Consider the following 22,873-nt stretch of genomic DNA (forward strand, 5'->3'; position numbering starts at 1 on the left):
TTGGTCCCCCACGCTGAGGGTCATAAAGGGGACAATTGAATGGACAATAAAGCAGGGAGGCGTCTCGTAAAAACGAAACACCCTGCCAGGTACACGTCGATCAGAGTCACACCCAAGCAATCTGGGCACAATGTTTGGTGCACGTTGATATTGCTCACACCAGACCATTCCGGTCACACAATGAAGAGTTGCAAATTGCGTACCTCCCTGGAAATGAGGCACAACATCTGGTGCGCGTTGATATTGGTCACACCAGGCAATTCCGGTCACACACACAGGCAGAAGTTTAGCAATGCCTTGTGAGGTAGAATGAGGCACTACTACAGTTACGCCCACCTGGTTGGATACCGCATGCAATGACCATGCAGTCGGTGTGTCGCATGAGATGTAGCACAATCGACGAGGCGGGCCATACTAGATCCCGCAAATGGTGAATCATCTCTCCCCCAAGATGCTTATGCATTCCGAGGTCACCACGATACGGGGGTCACATGCCTTAGATGAAGGCAAGACTTTGGGGACTATCTGGTCTACAGGCACAATTCTTAGTTCCAAGCTCATGCTGCGCTATCAGTTGGGATTCAGCAGACGATGTGGGAACTTAAGAGGGCACTGCTCTCCAGATGTCACAAGTAGATGGTGGGGGTCCCTTGAAAGAGAACTTTGATGTCCCTGAGACCTCCGAAAGAGCAGGGTCAAGCCAATAAGCCCTTGAAGAGCACACTTCAGGATGCCAGACAGCAGCCGGTAGTCAGGTCAGGCCAGCAACTTTTCAGGAACGACACACGGTCCTGTTCAATGGAAGTAATCCTCCTTGTACACACCAGATTCCTCTGGCAGTGTGCTAACGCAGTACAAGGTTCTCCGGTCCCACGTCCCCACAAGTGTATCTCTGCCCTGCCGAAGTATGGTGACAGTAGTTATACTGTAGTGTGCCTTTGAAGTGAGGGTAGTTCAAAGTGTCTCCCTTTGAATGACAGATGTCTCCCCTAAATTTCAGCCCTGTCTACCATGAAACAGTGGAATGCAGATTTTACTCTTTAGTGGGGCCATGATCTGGCTCTGGAGGCCAAGTGTCAAAACCTCTTCCTCCAATCTATCCAGCCAGACCCGCAAATGGCAGAGGTCTGTCATTCCAGTTGCATGCCCAATGTTTTATAGCTGTAATTGGGGAATGCCCAGATGTGCTCCCCCAGCCTCCAGTGTGAACTGGACCCAAGCAAAAAGGCACACAAAGAGTTTTAGAGCAGAGAAATGCCCACTTTGTAGATGTGGGAGAGAGACAAACAGCTGGCGTGCACTCAAGTTTAAATAATGGGACCAAATGGATAACGTTTTCCAAAAACTTATATTAGGCTTGGTGTGCTGACCCTGAGGTGGTTCCACCCGCCACCTTAATTCAAATAGCGTAAGAGACTGGAGCGAAATGCTCTAGACAGGGACTGCACTACCCTTGACACTCAAAAATGAGTAAGAAACAAATTAAACAACATTTATCTGTTTAGCATGACAGTTAACTGTAATCATCATCAAACCATCACAAGACGTTTATAAATATGAAAGGCGAGTCATAGCTTCTTCTTGTTGAAGTGTTGTTTATTCACACTTCTACCATGATGAAAAAAGTTCATGTTTACGAAGTCCTATAACAAATGAAATATAGCTTGATCTTCCCAATGCATTTCGGGCGTGGTATTCGCCCTTCTTCAGGGGATATCTAAGAATGAAACATCAATCAATTACATTCAATGGTTTTAAACTGATAACAAAGTAGAAAATTTGGAAGGCAATTCTGGCGTCACACGGACATTCAGACAAGATAAAAGATTGAGGATTGAGGCCACTGAGTCACGTCACCAAAAAGTCAATAAAGAGTCTGTTGAGCATATGAGGAGGAAAGGGGTGGTCCAAAGCAAGAGAGCACAAAAGTGAAAGCGAAGGAGGGAGAAAATCACCATGTGCAGATGAAAGTTGTAGAGCGTGAAGAAATAGAACCAAAACCTATCCAGAAGGAAAAAACTAAACTACCTGGAAAAGCTAATGTGGCTGGATTCTATTCGAAAATGAAAACAATAAGATGAAATGATCTGCAAGAGATAAAGAAAAAGGAACCTGTCCCTTAAAATGTTACGAAATGGATATAAAACAAATTGAGTATTCCGACACTGGTCGAACAAAGTGAAAGAACTTACCGAGCGTTCTATGAACCCTAGCGGACACTTGACTGGAAAACAGTCGTTGACTGTGTGTTGTGCAGACGCAAAGGCGGGGCAATGTGGTGAGGAAAAAGGAGCCTACGAGAAATGAATGCGGGGAGTTAAACACGGTGTGGTGCGTGCGAAGTGATCAGTAAATAAGAAGATGTAGAACAAGGTACCTTAGAGGATTCTATCGGTCTCCGCACAGTGGGTCCGTGGGTTGTCAGAGCAGCAGAGTCCCGCCCGTGAATACCGGTGAAGTCCGGGTCGTGTTCACGAGAGGAAGTCACAATGTGAGACAATAAAGAAGGACTAATAACGAGTGTAACCAGAAGTGGCCATCTTGTATTGGGAAGTGTGCTCTATCTGATAGAGAGCGGATCGGAAAGTGAAAAAGGACAATGGGATCATTATTATTTATTAGATTGTAAATAGGCAGGACATTGTTCATTTTTCATAAAGTTTGCGTGTTCAGTTTTTCACGTTGACAATTTCGATCACAGGTGTGTTTTCACTCTCTGAGCATTTCTTTGGTGTCCACATTTTGTCCCTTCACGCTTTCTCAACATTGTCCTTTTTCACTTTCCGATCCGCTCTCTATCAGATAGAGCACACTTCCCAATACAAGATGGCCACTTCTGGTTACACTCGTTATTAGTCCTTCTTTATTGTCTCACATTGTGACTTCCTCTCGTGAACACGACCCGGACTTCACCGGTATTCACGGGCGGGACTCTGCTGCTCTGACAACCCACTGACCCACTGTGCGGAGACCGATAGAATCCTCTAAGGTACCTTGTTCTACATCTTCTTATTTACTGATCACTTCGCACGCACCACACCGTGTTTAACTCCCCGCATTCATTTCTCGTAGGCTCCTTTTTCCTCACCACATTGCCCCGCCTTTGCGTCTGCACAACACACAGTCAACGACTGTTTTCCAGTCAAGTGTCCGCTAGGGTTCATAGAACGCTCGGTAAGTTCTTTCACTTTGTTCGACCAGTGTCGGAATACTCAATTTGTTTTATATCCATTTCGTAACATTTTAAGGGACAGGTTCCTTTTTCTTTATCTCTTGCAGATCATTTCATCTTATTGTTTTCATTTTCGAATAGAATCCAGCCACATTAGCTTTTCCAGGTAGTTTAGTTTTTTCCTTCTGGATAGGTTTTGGTTCTATTTCTTCACGCTCTACAACTTTCATCTGCACATGGTGATTTTCTCCCTCCTTCGCTTTCACTTTTGTGCTCTCTTGCTTTGGACCACCCCTTTCCTCCTCATATGCTCAACAGACTCTTTATTGACTTTTTGGTGACGTGACTCAGTGGCCTCAATCCTCAATCTTTTATCTTGTCTGAATGTCCGTGTGACGCCAGAATTGCCTTCCAAATTTTCTACTTTGTTATCAGTTTAAAACCATTGAATGTAATTGATTGATGTTTCATTCTTAGATATCCCCTGAAGAAGGGCGAATACCACGCCCGAAATGCATTGGGAAGATCAAGCTATATTTCATTTGTTATAGGACTTCGTAAACATGAACTTTTTTCATCATGGTAGAAGTGTGAATAAACAACACTTCAACAAGAAGAAGCTATGACTCGCCTTTCATATTTATAAACGTCTTGTGATGGTTTGATGATGATTACAGTTAACTGTCATGCTAAACAGATAAATGTTGTTTAATTTGTTTCTTACTCATTTTTGAGTGTCAAGGGTAGTGCAGTCCCTGTCTAGAGCATTTCGCTCCAGTCTCTTACGCACTTTGTAGATGTGGCATTCCTACGCTAATCATGACAAAACCCCTTCAGCACTGGAAAGCATTTGCCTTTGCGAATCCACTGACAGGACACATTATGAGGCTGCTTCACTGCAATCGACTATTGCAGCCTGAAGTCATTTCAACAATTTCTCCTTGTTAGCCTATGGGAAGAGCAAACCTCATATGTAGTGAAAACCCATGGGTATTCCTCACTACTTGGGCAGGGAACACACATGTGGACCTGCCCTGCCTTTTACCAAACACTTGCTTCACCTCTTGAGATGTACCATTGGTGCAATTGGGCAGACCAGCCTGCAATGGCAGGCGGGTCACAGGTTTTAAACATCATAAATGCAAGTGCGCACACCGGTCTGCAATGGTCAGGCTGGACACCGGTTTACGGCCATCATAAGTGCGAGTGCGCACAGACAGGTCTGCATTGGCAGACCTGACCTATGTTTAGAAACCTCAGGAAAGCACCACTTTTACACTTTATTTACAGTGGAAAGTGCCTCAGGCCCTAAGGCCACAACAAGAGAATCAGCCACACCTGGGAGGTGTGCCATTGGGGGAGCTGACCCCTTAGGTAGGGAAATCCCACATGGGGGTTCATTCCTACCTGGGCAGTGAACACGCAGCCACTCACCTACCCGAGCTCCCCCCTTCAGGACTTGCCCGAGAAGCGCTCTGGTGGTAATGAAAGGGACCCTCAGGGTTGACTAATGAGTGAGACAGGCCAAACTGAGCATGAGACATGTGTGACAGGTTATTCAGGTGGGTGGCACAATCAGTGCTGCCTCCTTCTACTAGCCAGTGCAGTACCCACCATGGATATTTGGTGTACATTTTTATAATGACACTCACAGGTGCGACATCTCAACCAATGTAATAATCTCCCTATCCTGGCATGTGTTGGAAGTGCATGCACACTGTCCCTCTGCAGTACAGTGGGAAAGTGCCCAGAGTGCTAAGATCATGAAAAAAGAGTTGCCAAAAACCAGAAGGGCAAAAAGCAAAACGTTTTAGGGACATCCCCCTAACAATGGCCATGTCCAACAATGATCCTCTTTATTCTGTATACACTAGTTATGTTTCAAATTAGTCTTCAGGTAAGGGGTTTAGGGCCAGACGTACAAACATTAGGAATACCGATTTCCTAATTGAGATTATCTCAATTGGGATTCCTTGTGGGTTGCAAGTTGACCTACCTCATGAACATTAATGATGATGATAATTGCGACCCTTTAGGAATCACAGCCATCACAGGGATGGTGGCCTTCTGAGGTCAGCAAACCACCATGTCTGTGAGTGCTTTTTCATAAAGCAATCTGTTTTTTTTAAATGCAGCCATTTTCCTTAAAGGAAAACAGAATGTATTTAAAAAGAAAAAATTAAACCTTGAAGTTTCAATTTTAATGAGTAGGCAGTGGTCTGTGGGACTATTGCCTGCTCTTAAAAAATATGAATATTTACATTCTCAAAGGGAAAAAGGTCCCTTGGAGACCCCTTCCCCAAGGGACCCTTTCCTCTTTGCGAATGGGTTACTACCACTGTTCCCTGTAAGGTGTGTGCGCTTGTGCACCAATGTCACCCTGAGTGCACAGTGTCATGTGTGAAGCACGCACACACAGCAACTTTGTAAGGACCGTTCGTGCCGCCCCTTTTAAAATGAAAGCATTTCCTTTTGCGGTAGGGGGAGGTGGAGACCACTCAGTAGGAGAAGGTATGTTCATCAGAAAGTGGCTCCTGCTGCATTTCTATTGTTAAAAGGGCACTGCTGCGAGGCAGATTGTGGGTCTTTTAAGTATTCATGTTAATCGCAGCACCCGTCATTCGCTGCAATTAACATGAATATATTCAAAAAGGCACACAATCTGCCCATTAGCAGCCACGTCCTATCAACAAATGAAAGGCAGCAAGTCTACGAACACATCGTGTGCTTTCAGGTGATTCTGAAAGCACACGTCATGCTTGTAGACTTGCTGCATTTCTTTTGTTAATAGAGCGGGGCAGACTGAATGCCACGCTGTATTAACAAAAGAAATGCAGCAAGTCTGCAAGCACGACGTGTGCTTTCAGAGTCACCTAAAAGCACGCGTCATGCTTGTAGACTTGCTGCATTTCTTTTGTTAATAGAGCGGGGCAGACTGAATGCCACGCTGTATTAACAAAAGAAATGCAGCAAGTCTGCAAGCACGACGTGTGCTTTCAGAGTCGCCTGAAAGCACACATCATACTTGTAGACTTGCTGCATTTCTTTTGTTAATAGAGCGGGGCAGACTGTGTGCCACGCTGTATTAACAAAAGAAATGCAGCAAGTCTGCAAGCACGACGTGTGCTTTCAGAGTCACCTGAAAGCACACATCATACTTGTAGACTTGCTGCATTTCTTTTGTTAATAGGGCATAGCTGTGGGGCCAGGCCTGCTCTAGGGCAGTGTGACCGGTGCCACTGCACCGGGTGCTGACTTCGGGTTGGGGCGCCGTGTTTGCAGGTATATTATTGTTTTGAAAGCAACTGCCGCGACGTTTCTTGCCTCCAGCATTTTTCAGGCAATAATAAATATGTTAAGATAACTCTGGTGATTAATGTTTTGCCTGGAGAGGGATCAGAGTTTTCTCTAATGGAAGTTTTAAGGTAGCGTAGAGGGTTAATATGCTTGCCGCAAAGAATGTTTATCAAGCAGATAGCAAAGTGCATAGAATGAAAATAGGTTAGCGGGTTACTACTTTGGCAGAGAGGTCATTTTGTTACTTGCATTTTATAAGTTATAATCCTGATATAGGACAGTAAACTATTAACTGTCATCAAAGAACTTCATGCATACTGCAAGGTTTAGATTAGAGTATTATGATTTTTCCCCAGCCATTCATTATCATAATGTTGCAAAAGGGGTTTATTTGGGTACAAAGCAGTTCTTATTAAAGAGAACCCCCAAACATGGTGTTGCAATTTAAATTCCGAGTTTGTACTTCTCCAGGCCAAACAGTCCTACTGCCTACCAGTGTGGATGACGTCACTCCGAAGCCTTGCAGTCCTCTGCCTTATGTAACATTCCTTATTCCCTGATTTACATACCTATAATTGATTGTCTCTGTTTAATGCAGGGGTCTCCAACAGGTCGATCGCGAGCTACCGGTAGCTCGCCGACCCTCTGAGAGTAGCTCGCGCTGCTATTTAATTATTGAGACGTCATTCACAATTTTATTTTGTATCCCGTCATTTTCTTTCACAACTTTCTGCTCTTTTCCACAAGTAAACAGCCCTTGCCCGCCCTCACACAAACCAGCTGCTCTGATTGGCTGTAGTGAGCTTAGCTGGGGTGGGGCGGGCTGAAAATCGTGACGTTTTTCCTCCTCCTTTTCCAGGCTGGCACCGCGCTTCCCATCATCTTCCACTCCACTGACTTGGGCCTCCCGGAGCAGCTCTGAGGTAAGAGGGGCCCCTGACCCTGAATGAGCTGCGTCGCCGGGTAAAAGCACACAGTGCTTGCAAGGCTTTTGATTTTAGCGTTGTCTGCCACTGCACTTTAGAGATCTACCTTCAGTAAAAAAGCGCAGTGGCAGGCAACGTTTAAAATTAAAAGTCCTTTCAGGCACTGACTGGGGCTGGGCCGAAATTGCTGTGGGACTGGATGCCTGTGTTAAGTTAATTAAGAAATGTAAGATTCTTATTATTAACTGGCGAACGTGAGGTGTTTCCTCCGATTCACGCGCCATCTGCATTTTCCAGGCTGGCACCGCGCTTCGGATCTCATTTCATTTTTGTGGCCTCCCGGAGCAGCTGTGTGCTAAGAGGGGCCCCTGACCCTGAATGAGCAGAGTCGCCGGGTAAAAGCACTCAGTGCTTGCAAGGCCTTTTGATTTTAGCGTTGTCTGCCACTGCACTTCGAGATCTGCCTTCAGTAAAAAAGCGCAGTGGCAGGCAACGTTTAAAATTAAAAGTCCTTTCAGGCACTGACTGGGACTGGGCCGAAATTGCTGTGGGACTGGATGCCTGTGTTAAGTTAATTAAGAAATGTGAGATTCTTATTATTGCCTGGCGAACGTGAGGTGTTTCCTCCGATTCACGCGCCATCTGCCTTTTCCAGGCTGGCACCGCGCTTCGGATCACATTTCATTTTTGTGGCCTCCCGGAGCAGCTGTGTGCTAAGAGGGGCCCCTGACCCTGAATGAGCAGAGTCGCCGGGTAAAAGCACTCAGTGCTTGCAAGGCCTTTTGATTTTAGCGTTGTCTGCCACTGCACTTCGAGATCTGCCTTCAGTAAAAAAGCGCAGTGGCAGGCAACGTTTAAAATTAAAAGTCCTTTCAGGCACTGACTGGGACTGGGCCGAAATTGCTGTGGGACTGGATGCCTGTGTTAAGTTAATTAAGAAATGTAAGATTCTTATTATTAACTGGCGAACGTGAGGTGTTTCCTCCGATTCACGCGCCATCTGCCTTTTCCAGGCTGGCACCAGCTGTGTGCTAAGAGGGGCCCCTGACCCTGAATGAGCAGAGTCGCCGGGTAAAAGCACTCAGTGCTTGCAAGGCCTTTTGATTTTAGCGTTGTCTGCCACTGCACTTCGAGATCTGCCTTCAGTAAAAAAGCGCAGTGGCAGGCAACGTTTAAAATTAAAAGTCCTTTCAGGCACTGTGACTGGGCCGATATCGTGGTGGGAGTCGATGTTAAAGTCTGACTCTAAGATTCATGTCTGCACTAATCCACTTTCACTGACTTTATCACGCTTTCATTTGCCTTTGCGTAGTAGTCAGTGAAAGTGGATTAATCTGTGAAAGTGCATGCAAGTAAAGTACCTTTGATTTTAACATTGGCTGCCACCGTGCTTTACATATGCATGAGGAATAAAGTGCGGTGGCAGCCAACGTTAACATCAAAGGTCCTTGCAGGCACTCTAACACTGTGGCAGCCAACTTAAGTGCTGGCCTGCACTGAACACCTCCAAATTCATGCAAAGGCAAATATATAGCGCGGTGTAGTAATCAGTGAAAGCCTTTCACTGATTACTACACCGCGCTATATATTTGCTTTTTTATGACTGTGACAGCGGTTAGCAGGCCTGGTTAGTATGCACCCATGCAAGGACCTTAGATTTTAATATCGGCTGACACCGTGTTTTAATACTTGCCTTAACAGTAATAAAAGCACAGCGGCAGCTGACATTCAAATTAGAAGTCCTTGCATGTACTGTGCTGCAGCTGGGGCACTGCGACCTATGCCACCGGGTGCTAAGGCTGACTTCATGTGGGGGCACCAATATAAATATAGAAAACACCTGCTACTGCGTTCCTGGCCTGGAACTAATTTCTGCCAACAATAAAAAGGTCAACGTGGATGATGAATGTACTTGGAAACAGAGCAAGAGATTGTTTGTATAATTTGTAAACTTACAATACACAGGAAGTTTTTACTCGCTGTAGGATAGCACAGAGGGTTAATATGCCTGCTGCAAAGAAGGTGCAGATTGTTGCTAGCTAGCTCTTTGAGTTAAAATCCAAATGTAGAACAGTGAGCAAGTAACTATTCAAAGAGCTGCATGCAAACTGCAAGGTATAGGCTGGCTGGCCGGGCTGGACCATTATGATTTCCCCCAGTTGTTGCAAAATAGGTTCATTTGGGTACAAATCAATTCCTATTCGAATCCCCCAACCATGTTGTTAGGTCGGAGTTAGGTTTAAAAAAAAAGAAATTCTATGTTTCTGCCTCTCCTGACCAAGCACTCTTAAACTATCCTGCCTACCAGTATGGATGACTTGTGACTCCTATACCTTCTTGTCCTCTGTCTTATGTAACATTTCACTGATTGATTGTCTGTGTAAATCTGTGTCATGTAAAATGTTCTGACACCTTACACTGGTTGGTAGGAGTGGCGCTATAAAAGTAATTAAAATAAATGTATCTGAGAGAGAGTGGTTATGAAGGCTTGAGATTGATTATTTCAGTGACAGCTATTAATTGAAAGGTCTTGATTTTGAAGCAATTAATTATAAGGTTTCGAAGCGTCTTGACAACACCAATCCAAAGTCATTCTTTTCAGTGTTTCTAGACAGGAACTCTTTAGCATTCAAACCACAGTATGGGCTCTGAAGAAATTAGGCTTATAATTAACGAAATTGAGCGTGGGGAGGTCTCTCCGAAAAATGTGCGAGTTGCTTGGGGTATAGTAGCTCACGACGATTTTCACTGACCAGAAGTAGCTCTCACTACACAAAAGGTTGGAGACCCCTGGTTTAATGTGTGTACAATGTAAAGTGCTCTGACACCCTACACTGGTATGAGTGGCGCTATAAAACAAATTAAATACATCTCAGAGAGAGTGGTAATGGAGACTTGAGGGGCACTGTTATAGGGTGGTAGTGAGGGAATCCGTGGTAGAGGTGGTCATTGGGGTTGCGCCAACAAACATTGTCGCACAGGGCGCCACCAGTGGGGTTGCATTTCTGGCGCACAAAGCCTTGGCTGCAGCACACAGAGACTTTACGCTGCCGCACACAGAGGAAAATAATTAAGAGGGAACATTGGTTACTTCCAGGTTTAAATTGGTGGTAAACTATTACAGTTTGCACCAAAACCCTGTAGCAAAACAGTAATACGATAATGATTCAGTATTTGGAAGGGCCGCCCTAAATACGCCCCTTCCAAATACCGAATCGCAAATAAAAATGTGAATCAGTGACAAGTTACCAAATCACACTTTGAATTTTGTAGATTTGAAAAAGCATTTTTCCGGTCGCAAATGGCCAGGGTCGCAGTATAGGCCCGTTTGCGACCGGAAAATGCTTTGTACATCTGGCCCCAAGTCTGTTGCAACACTATGGGCCTCTAGAAGCGCCTATATCCATTAACGAACGGCTCTACAGAAGAGAATTCTATATTGCATATTTATAATGTTTGGATATTTTCTGTACTTGGAATGTCACCTTGACATAACTGCTGTTTTAAGAACAGAGTCTGTGGTGCGACATGAATTTGCAAGAATAGTGAAGCAAACATTCTTATGGCAAATAATTAATCATTAGCTCCATCCTGTTTCAATGACATCTCAGTATATGAGGATTGATTTCATGCAGCAGACATTAGTATCAGTTTAATCCCTGAATAAATCAATTAACAACTGAAAGGTGGCCAGTCACACTTTATAAGTGCTTGCCACTCTACTGCACCATGTGTGGCAAACTATTCTCAGTGACTTTTATTGCATTTAACCTAGAAACAAAATGTTTTTTTGATCTGCAAATTGTTCAGCAGAGGGTGGGATATTCAGCAAGTATGATGCGTTCATGGTTATGTGGAAAACACAGCAACCACAGATCATCTATTTCCAGAGGCCCTGATTAAAAGTCAGAACCAACTCAGTACATTTGAAATTTGAGGCGGTGTGAATTCTAAATTTGGTAGCATTGTGAAAAAAGAAAATCCTCAGTACAAACAACAGGCCTCCCCCTATTCAATTCTTAGTAGGTAATACATCCAAAAATAATTAAAGGCCTCATTATACCACAGAAGATATTTTCATTTTGATTTATTTTATAAGAACAATACTATAGAAAAACAAATATATAAAATTCAATTTAAACAATTTCTACAATTTCTGCTTATGAATATCGAAGGAGCCGACCTTTCAAAGAGCAAAGATATAAGCAATACAGAAAATCAAACCTCACAACAAACGACTAAACAAAACATACAGATAGACAATAATATAAAAGAAAAAACACAAGAGTACTTTAAACAGATAATGATCAGAAGGATTGTACTGAAGTTTGAACAATAAACATAGGTCTACACATAACAAAGAGAATCCTTCATATCAATTATTTGACACAAAGAGCGCCAACGCGCGTTTCGGAGTGGACCAGTAGTCCACCAGTTCCTTCGTCAGGGCGCAGAAGATAAGGATCATCAAGAGGTCACAAGTCACATCCAGAAATTCTTTTGAGTGGTTTATATGCAAAATGCGAGGTGAAGGTGCTCCTTTGTAACACAGTATATAACCGTAAACAATTTAGTGCATGTCGGGCCTCTAGACGCCAAATCATGGAATTCAGAATATGGGTGGAGATATCAGCAAGAGTAGACCCACAACGGGGTAATACATCTGCTTCTGTGAGTCAAAAATATACAGAAGTTTCCAAAGGTGAAGTATGGGATGAATGATCCTCAGCTAAAGATGTGGCTGGACCTTGGTAACTGTATACTTATTGAATACGCTGTATTAAATCCCCAGCTGCATCATATTCTAGCATGGAAGGGATGCCGTAGACCCAAGTAAGGCATGGAAGCTGATAAGAGTAAATAGGGTCCCGTGCGATGAGATCCAAGGCCCGTCAAAGTATCCGACCAAAAAGAAAATCCTCAGCATTGACCGATCTAAATTCCACCAGCCAAAATCCACATCAGGTCCTTATCACATTAGCATTTTGGAGGCACTCCTAGAGATGTGCAAAGACCCAGTATACATGTACCTGCAGTATGTTTCAAAGCATGCTGTTATGGCTATAAGTGGTATATAATACGTCCATAGACATTAAGGTCATATGTTTATGAGTCGTCCATCAAAAAAGATACTAAAGCTGACGTGTTTATGGCGACTGGTGCTCCGTAGCCAAGTAATAGTGCAATCAGAGAGAGACACATGAAAGACTGAGTGCCAGATGTATGATGGGTTTTTGCATTTGCAAAGCCTGTGATGCTCAAATTGGCAACCTCTGTGTTTTTCCAATATCCCAAATTGAAACAGACGACAATACTATTGTACCGGTGCCTTTCGATGGCACTTTGATGATGCCCCCTGGGCGGATACCATAACTGTTTGTACTTACCTCGGAGCCCGAGCAACCTTGGTCGATGCCCGGTGGAGCTGTCCTATGCAGCTATAGAGGAGTTTTGGCTCTAGTTCAACCCCTCGGCCAACACCTACGTAGCCGGACATCTGACATTGCTTTTCTCGTCGCCCCAATGAGTTTCCTTCCCTCCCCTGCATATCATGTTTTTGTTTTCTCCTATGTCTTTACTTGAAGCCTGTAATTTATGTAATTATGTAACCTGTAACACTTTGATCCTCATGTAAAGCGATCTGATACCTCCGAGTCTAGCCAGCGCTATATAAAACGTCCCAAATAAATAAATAAATAAGTGCACATGATTTTATGACTCCCCGTGTCAACATTGCAATTCCTCACGAATGGCAAGGAAAAAGGGCATCAATGGGGCATCCAAAATTCCTGCAATTTCAGCGAAATATATTAAACCATTAAAAAACGATTAATGATGGTAGAGGGTAATCTGTCTTGATTCGCAAAATGGAAGCTGCCCATGGGAATAGATTCCTTTGTGAGAATGGCAGCTGTGGGCATCAGAAAGAGGAGACAGAGATCCCATAGGCTGCATCCTGCTCTCCATTTATACTGAGACATATTTCTACACTAATGTGGCACTTTGAATGCAATAATGAAGGTCTGATGTCCCTAGTTGACTTCCATCTCTGGAAATAGTGTCCCATGAATGTTATTGAAGTACGGTGAGGCAGAATTTCCAAGGTTCCTTTGCGAATGGCCTCTTTGCGCTGTGCTAGATTATTGCATGTGTCAAAGTGCTATACAATATCTGGGTTGCATCATGGATGCTATGATAACACTAACATGTACAAATTGACCCTTTCATTCATATATTATGCTCCAAATTTGCATTGAGGCTTATCTCTTAAACCTACAAATGGGCCATCCAGAGAGACATGAAAAGACCACTGTACCAGGCGGATGTCCACATCATGTAACCTGTTGCTTGTGTATTCTAGGTACCAGAACTAGCTGGGTTCCTGCTCCTGTCTTTTCTGCTACAGCTGCCAATCCTCCTCTTCCTCTTGACCGACCAAGAAACCCTACTCTTGCCCCTGGAGATAGCCGTTCACGTCGTTTACTTGGTGTTTCTCACCTCAGAGGTGGTTGCTGCATTCTTCGCACTGAAAACTATGACCAAACACCTGGCCATACAGTTCCAACTGCGGCACATGGACGACCATGAAAATGTCTCGAGCGTGGAAGCCTTGAGTCGTGGAGACCATCATCTCCTTGACGAGTGGAGAAGGACTGCTTGTGTTCAATGAGAGGCAAAGCCAACGCCTTAGCTATGTTGTGACCAGCATTGTTGATGCCTTAGATGCCATTCTGGAATGTCACAGCAAATACACTGAACTATACTTTGCAACACTCCCTATAGATGTTTACCACACTCAGCTAGACTTTTTAAATGTTTCATTTATTAAGGACATTAATTCATTGTGTGTATTGAGGAGCCCTGCATTATTACTTGCACATCAGGGGAGTCATGGGAGTGTTAATGAAGGATTTAAAAAAGATTTACACATGTTGCTCAATTGTACTGTTATTTGGTCGGCCCTTTAATCCTATTGTGAAACATAGGCCTGAAAATTGTAACACATTTAGAGACAGTTTTCACAAATTAGCATTTTTTTCACGGTCTTTAAGAAAACTAGGAAAATATTTTCTCAGTACAAAATATCATAGAATTTTTGAGAAAGAGCACCACAGTCTCTGGAAATTGGGAATAGTCAGGCAAATAAGCTAGAAATATAATGTGAGACCCACTAAAAAAGGGTGAGTAGGGCCACCACTGCAAATTAAGCAGGTGGGTAGAGTGTACATTTTGTAGTGTTGATTCCAAAGGTGTCCATCTCGTGGAAGCTGCTGGTCGAACTCTGTAGGTATCTTGTCATGGGCAGTTGCACAGCACAGCGTTCATTCCTGTCCATGATACCTCGAGGATTCCACTGCCCCGAGTGGGCCGGCAGTGCACCTGTGTTTATGCTCACAGGTAGCATGGCAGTGGCTCTATGCACAGGGCCGGTTGATACTTCTCTCAGAGCCCAGTCAAACCATTAGTCTTCCTACCCAGACACCACCATCCTGAGAGAGGCACTGAAATAAAGTGGGTGCCCTGATACAGGGCAGAGTTTTTATTGTATTTGCATTAATGAAGGGGAGAAGGTTTTGTGGAGTTGGAGTGTCACCCTCTTATTTGTTTTTCAGTCATCTTCCTTCACCACGCTTCTATGCCACAGTTAATTAAGGAAGTACTGTTGGTCCTGCAGGGAGGCCACCAGTAACATGAGAAGGATGTGGGTGGGCGCGCGCTATTGGAACGGTGGCCACAGGATCAGTTTGTGTCTCTGACCAGCCCCACAAGGATGTTGGAAAAGAAAGCTCCTTTAGATGACATGCCCATCCAAGCCCCCACAGAAAAGAAAGCAGCCTGTCATCTTAAAACTTCTGGGGTGGCCATCTTGGATCAGAATGACTCCAGCATGTGAGTAACAAAGTATACTTACTGACCCAGGACTAAAGACCAAGGGGTAATACCTCTAACCCTACTGGTGCTTAGTTTACTGCCACATTTTGTACAGAGAAAGCACCATGACATTTTATAGTAGTTTTAGACTCAATAAAGGAAGAATTAAAATAAAGGATAAAAGAATCTTGAAGCACAAATCTTTATTCTAGTAATGTGTGGTGTTCTTACAATTACACTCCCGACAACACGTTGCTCTCCTGTGTAACCTGCTTTTTCGAAGCTGTTAAATGAAATGACGTAAACTTAGGGCTTAATTTGAGCTGGTGGTTTCCGGTACTCTGCGACGCAACTTATTTGTCAACGCCTGTACATATGACAGTCTGACACATGGTATCTGATTTAGAGGAGAGCAGAACAACAGATGCCTATTAATAATTATACATTAAGAATTACTAATACCTGCCACCCAAGAGATTCTTACAGCTTTGTGGGCCTGCTATAGACTGACTTGTCACACTTTTAGGAGTGTGTTGATTGATGCTTTTGTTTTGGCAGTGCTGGCTGGGACAATGGGTGGTGCCAGCTCGAGTGGCCTCCTGATGAGGGACCCTGCACTTATTTTATTACAAATTAAGCACTGCATAAAATATGACTACAATGTACATAATGATTTTGTTTTCGTACATTGAGCATTACAATTTGGCAGGATTTTTCATAGGAAACTCTTAATTTTATATAATGGCACATATACAGATATAAACAACTAAAAATATGATACAATCGAAAACACGTGTACATGATTAAATCACATTTTAAAAAATTGGTAACCTAAGAAATGCTAACAACGGCGGACTATAGGTGCTGCACCTCGCTCTACCTTTTCCTTACTGTTATAACAGAGATTAGTGCACAAACACCCCTGCATCCGCCGTCGTTAGGTGCAACTGCAGATGCAGAACCACACAATAGAACCAATGGAGTGGTGCACATTAGACAATACCCAAATTTGCTACTGTCCACATAACGAGTTCAGTCAAGTATCCATTAAATTCATCAGTGTCTATTTGGGTTGTATAAACAAAGCATCATCCAGCCAACACGTTTCGTTCATCAGTGGATTGAACTTCTTTAGGGCTATTGTTCATGAACGTCCACATGAAGTGTGACAGAAGCGTCCAAGGTTTCTCGTGTCAAGGAACCACATGAAAGGTTGATACCGCTTAAGATATTGTAGTGGTACAACACACGTCTAGTGTCCTGTAATGAGAGTTCACATGATAATGCCCCCGGTCTAATAGCCAAAGTACAAATGCCATACACGGACAAATTTGGGTGTTGTCCAATGTGCACCACTCCATTGATTCCATCATTAAAAAAAATTGCATCATTTTCTATACACTTCTTGGATACACTGCTATAAATGCACTCCTGTACAAACGTTGTTATATTAGGGACTGCACGGTTATTAATTAAATCAAATAATTGCATAAATTAGATTTATAATTTATTATGAGAATATATTTAATGGCAATTACTCAAATATTCCATTCCATTCCATTTGCATTAGAGTATTACCTTGTGTATTAAATTTAAAGAGGGCCACAGATCACATTCTGTATGAAAGCCACACATTTTATCAGAAAATGAGTGTTGCTAAAAACAATATAAGGGCATGGTAGTTACAATATTCATCATCATCATCATAGTTTTTATTCGAAAATTTGAGTTCATAAAAGACACATAAAACGCAAAACATACAAATGACATTAAAAGCACCCTAATAGATGCAAAGACCATAAAATCCAACAGATCATAAATATTAAAATGTGACATAAAAAAACATTAAACAATAGATCTACGACTAGATGGTGAGAAAACATATGAAATAAAAAAAGTTTAAGAGAGAGGGAAGAAGAATCCATAGCCCGGCCATACAAGGGCTCAGTTAGAGGTTAACAAAGTATGCCTATCAATTTTGTTCCTTAAGTACCATGCCCAACCTAAATATTTGGCAAGAGCAATAGAAATAACCGGTAAGGTATTAGTGCGCAAAATCCTTAGGGCCACAACACTACTTCTTGTGCACAAAACTTTGCACAACGGTGACAACCAAATACGTCGTGGATCGAAATAGGCAGGGCAGGCAAATAAAAAGTGACCAATTGATTCAGTTTGCAAGCCACAGGCAGGGCATATATTACTACCTGTACTTGACCACCTGCTTGTGAGGGACCTAAGTGGCAAAGAACCAGCTCTTAGCTGGAAATATAATTTCCTGTCGCTAGGTTTAGTAATCAGGTCCCAGTAGGTTTCCAGAGCTGGAGTGACTTTCACCTCCAAGTACTGATTAGTCATCCAAGAACAATTTAATTTGCTCCAGGTCTGATAATCAGTGTATTCCCAGAATATCGTTTTCAAGGTGTTCTTGGAAGGAAATGTCACAGACACTGGATCACTCCAGAACCCCCCCAAACCCAAATCGAACAGGGTCGCACGTAACTTCCTCAACCAACCAATCTTATGGAATGTATCAGACTTAATAACATCCAGAAGCCCGCTCGTGTAGGAGGAGAGCTCCGGAGTAGACCACAACCTCCGCCAGTATAAAACCAGATGGAGTTTGGCTAGATCCAGAATAGCCCTCCTACCTAAGTCATATCTTAGCGGAACCAAGGGAGTACTCCGAGGGAGGCCTGTAATGCTACGTAAAAATTTGTTTTCAACGGACGTTAACGTGCTTAATGCCTCGAAACCCCATAATTCGGCCCCATACAATACAGAGCTTAAGGCCTTAGCCTCATAAACTTGAAGCACAGGTTTGATCGGCTTGGTGAGAGATGTTTTAAACTCTTTAACTAGAGTCCCGGTGATTTGCTGAAATTTCATGGAGGACATCATAACATGCTTACTCCACTTATTATCATTAGTTATATGCATACCTAGATATATAAAGTTGTTGACCTCCTCTAATGGCTGGCCATTCATAAGGAACTTCCTCGCTCTGTAGCTAGGGGAGGGATTAAAAACAATAAGTTTGGTCTTAGACACGTTTACCTCCAAACCATGTGCAAGGCAAAAGTCGTCAAAGACAGACAGGGCTCTTTGTAGACCACTCGGCGTTTTTGACACAATAAGAGTGTCGTCTGCAAACATCAATATTGGTGTAACTATCCCTGCCAACTTGGGAGCATCCATAGAAACACTGAGCATACATTCTACAATCCCATTAATGTACAAGGAAAAGAGCGTCAGGGCCATAGTACAACCCTGGCGAACACCGCGCTCAACTGGGAACTCAGGAGTAACTTCGTCAAAACCTCCCCACTGGATTTTAGCAAAGTTGGACTCGTGTAGTCTCATAACCAGGGTCAAAACTTCAGGGGGAAGCCCCAACTTTTCTAGGACGAGCCACAGCCTTGAGCGTGGTACTAAATCAAAGGCAGCTCTTAGGTCTACAAAAGCAACAAAGAGACTGCCTTTCCCCAAAGTCACGACCTTCCAATGTAATTGTATGAAGCGAAAAACCTGGTCCACAGTGCTAATAGATTTGCGGAAGCCAGCTTGGAATGTAGATAAAATCCCATTTTCCTCTTCCCAGTCCAGTATTAAATTCAGAACCATCCTCCCAATGATCTTCTGGATCGTATCTATCAGACTAATAGGTCTGTAGTTACATGGCAATGCCTTATCTCCTTTTTTGAAAACTGGGATAATAATGGCGCCCCCCCAAGATTTTGGAACAGGGGCGCCTTCAGCCACTGCGTTGGCCACTAATGCAATGTACTTGCTCCAGCAGGTTCTATTCTGGAGAAAGACATCAGACGGAACCCCGTCTGATCCTGGCGCACGACCAGTAGCTACCGAACCCAGGACTATTAGTACATCTTTGGGACTAAAAGGGCCTTTACCATAAAAAACATAAGATATTATTACCGGGGGATTATGTAAAAGACTACAGGCGTACTGCGGCTTAAAATACTTATACCACTCTTCCTGGGTGACATAATTTGAAGGACTATCAGGCAGGCCGCCCCTGTTCCATTTAATAATGTTCCAGAACATTCTGGAATCATTTCTATAACTTGCTCCCTTCAGGTCTTGCCAGAAAAGCTCATCCCAATTCTTATTAGCTTGAGCAAGGCATTTTTTGTATGACTGCCTTGCCAACTGGATACAATTCCTGTTACCACTTGAGAGAGCAACTGCTAGACTTGCTCTTGCCTTTCTGCATTCCCCGTTATACCAGCGGAGCCGCCTAGGGGCCGACTTTTTGCCTTTGGAAACTGGTTTTAAAAAGTATCTCTTTATTCCCTCAAAGAATGACTCATGAAGGTCGGTGACCTGGGTCACATCTTCTTCAGAGGCCGTTACACCCTCTAGTTGCGAAATGGCTCTAGCCAATTCGGCATCAATTTTTACGATGGTCACCTCATTAGTCACCACCTCCCGCCACCTAAGCCTACGCATGTTATTAGAGGGGACAACTTCTGGTGGATTGAGTTCTATTGCTTCTGTTACGGCAGAAGTGCCCCCCCACCATTTATGGGTAACGCAAATAGGATTATGGTCGCTCTCTACTCTTGGTTCCACCACCATATCTATGATGGAATGCCATAAGCTCTTACAGCAAAGGACATAATCAATCCTACTTTTGGAGCGGCCATTATCAAAGGTATTGGCACCCATTTTGTCCCCCGGGGTTCTGCCATTCAGTGCCCGAAGGCCTTTCTCGTAGCAAAGAGAATTTATCTGGACTACAGCCTCTGTCCATCGTTTAATTGGAGAGAGAGCCAAACCTGGGATGTCCCACAGACGGTCCTCCTCAGGATCAAGACCCCATTCGGAGTCTGAGGCTAGGAGAGGTTCAAACGTAACGTTGAAGTCTCCCGCAATAATCATTCCCTTCTCGCTACAATAGGTGTCCATAAGGGAATCCAGAGTGACCAAGACTTGCGACCTTCTCCCCTTGGTCCCTCTAAGATAGAGATTATAAATAAACAAATCCCCCATAGAGTCCAAAGGCAGCCTGATTAGTTGGATATCCGCAAACCCAGTTCGGATCGTACTGACCTTAGGAAATAAAGCCTGACGAGCCCAGATGGTTAGGCCACCCTTAGGACGACCTTTTGCGCCCTTTGATGCTGGGACATGGTAATTCAAATAGCCTGGCAAAAACAACGGCTCAACAGACCATGTCTCCTGGAATAAACAGACGTCAAAGTTACCTATGAACTCTACCCATACGGGAGAGTCCATCTTCGCTCTGAGGCCAGCTAAATTCCAGGAAATCAGTGATCCAAACCTAGATCCCAACAACCTATTCTGGGGAACAAGGCAAGATGTAACTACTTGCGAGCTCACAAACTGGGTAGACGGGTTTAAGGTTTTGCCCCTATAAGGGGAAGGTGTACTGAACAGGCCCTGGTAAGGGACATCTAAAGAATCTAGTGGCTTATCCCCGGGAACAGTTAAGCTTGGTTGACATGGCTCCGGTCAGTCTAAATCTTCCAGGTTTCGCATACCGTTATTAGTGTTGGAAATCTGATTAAGGGACCCATAATTAAATCCCCTCCCCATCCAGGCATTACCCCCCCTATCCTCGTGGCTAATAGGTTGCATGTAAAAGTGGTGCAGGTCATGCACCTGGATCCCTGTGTGAGTCCCAAAAGGAGCACGATCACATATAAATAGGGCTCCCGGTTTTATGGTATTTATTTTATTGCCATTTCCGTCTGTATTTATCCATATTTATTTTTTGGGCTTTTTTCTGTATTTATCCATATTTATTTTTGCCACAAGCAAAAGGCGACGCTACAGCTAGTATTTTTCCACATTTATTTACATTGACAAGGCACACCTGCGCCCGGTTGCTATTGGGCAACACAATACATTCAGCTGAAAACTTTGCCATTGTAGTACAAGCACATGTGCATTTCAAGAGACTTTAAGGGCATTGAGGCTCTTTCTGGTTTGTTAATGAAGTGAAGACCACTGAAAACCCGTTCAATATTTGCTGATGGTACTGGAATGACCAAAAGATTCTGTTAGAGCTTCACCCCTCTGAAACCTGCCCCAGAGGCCTCAACAAAACCATGTATTAAACCCCTCACTCCGAAGCCGGCAGACAGGAAACATTTACTATGAACTTGCACAGAAGCCAAATTCACAACTCCGAGACATTTCTATAGTCTGAGAATGCATGCGCTTGTGCACTTCTGCAAAGTACTTCTGAATATAAAAGGTCACATACGTCCACAATGTTTTTGTAACAGGACATTGTGCCCCAGCAGTCAGATTTTATAACAAGGCACTGGAGGGTTACGTAGGTATACCTTGATAGTAATCTGTTTTTACCCACGTACTTTCCCAAATCAATCTTGCCGCACAACAGTGTTGTATTGATTCAAAACATTCACAACAAAAAGTATGAAGATACTTCACACATATTTTGGGGTTCATTGCCGCGCCCCTATTTAAATGTGGCATTAAAAAAGCGAATAAAACATTTTCCGCTTCAACTCTTTGGGTATTGTGCACAAACATGTAAAGAAAACATGGAGGGGGGAGAGGACGTCTGGTGACTTTGGAGCTGAGGAACTGGGTTTGATCGAGCCTGGGCGTTGGCTCAGCATCCTGTGATTCTGGGCAAATCACTTAATCTCCCTGTGCCTGTGCGTGGCTTATCACTGTAAGGATAGTGAAAGAAACGTAAGGCTGGATTTAGTCACAGCCCTGACTGCACATTTTGTTCAGAAGACACAGACACAGTCTTCTGACAAGCCCCGTCTTCCTCTCTGTCATCTGAACTCCAACATGATTATTTTGCGGGTGTTGCAGCACCCCATCCAGCACCTCTACATCCAGTGCAGTGCTTATGTGCTTACCCTTCTCCTGGGGCTTCTCTCCCCGCTTTCTCCCTTACTGGTTTGAGATGGCCTCATTGTGGCATGAAGCGCTGTACAAATTCTCAAAATCAAGTGAGTTTTACGAAACTCATAGGACTCACTGTGCACACATGAGTCTCCCTGAAATCACCAGTAGCGTAGCCAGAGGAAATGAAACCCTGGCTTCTGTCTGAATGATAAAATATGGCAATAATAAGTGGCCATGGTGCCACCGCACCTGTAGCACCAATAGAAGCTCCGCCCCTGGAAGTCACAGGGGTCTCCTTGGCAACATGAAAAGCCTTGAACCCATGGCATATCATTCCGAGCCTTCTATTGCCCACTGAAGCGTCTATTCATACTTAGAAATCTACGCAGAGGAGTCTCCTCGGATCCATATGAGTCTTTCTACACCAAAAAAGTTTCTATGAAAAATCTCAATGCACCCGAGATGCTTGTTAGTATTTGCATCAGCTGCTAAATAACTAATAACAAAAAAAGCGCATAAATACGAGCCTTTAGGGGGTCGGGAGTCTCCCTGGCCTCCTCGAAGTCCCCCTAAACCCGTGAGCTGACTAGCCCATACGAGTGGTAAGTACCCGTTTTTAATTTTTTTTGCATATTTATATAGCGCGAACTCGACCCGAAGGTATTGGAGCGCTTTTCATGAGCAACGGGGAGATGAAATGATTTGCCCAGAATCACAGGATGTGGACGCG

General features: G+C 43.7%; 1 protein-coding gene across 1 annotated transcript in view; it reads left to right on the plus strand.

Moving 5' to 3' along the window:
• LOC146784192 (transmembrane protein 17B-like) overlaps window positions 1-15,985 on the plus strand; it is a 351,918-nt gene extending 335,933 nt beyond the window's left edge. Inside the window, exon 4 of the mRNA XM_085632822.1 lies at window positions 13,757-15,985. Coding sequence (XP_085488948.1) covers window positions 13,757-14,065 — 309 coding nt within the window. The 3' untranslated portion in view covers window positions 14,066-15,985. The remainder of the gene's footprint in view (window positions 1-13,756) is intronic.
• The last annotated feature ends 6,888 nt before the right edge of the window (window positions 15,986-22,873 follow it).

The sequence above is a fragment of the Triturus cristatus genome, chromosome 11 (assembly GCF_964204655.1).
Source record: "Triturus cristatus chromosome 11, aTriCri1.1, whole genome shotgun sequence".
Lineage (NCBI taxonomy): Eukaryota > Metazoa > Chordata > Amphibia > Caudata > Salamandridae > Triturus > Triturus cristatus.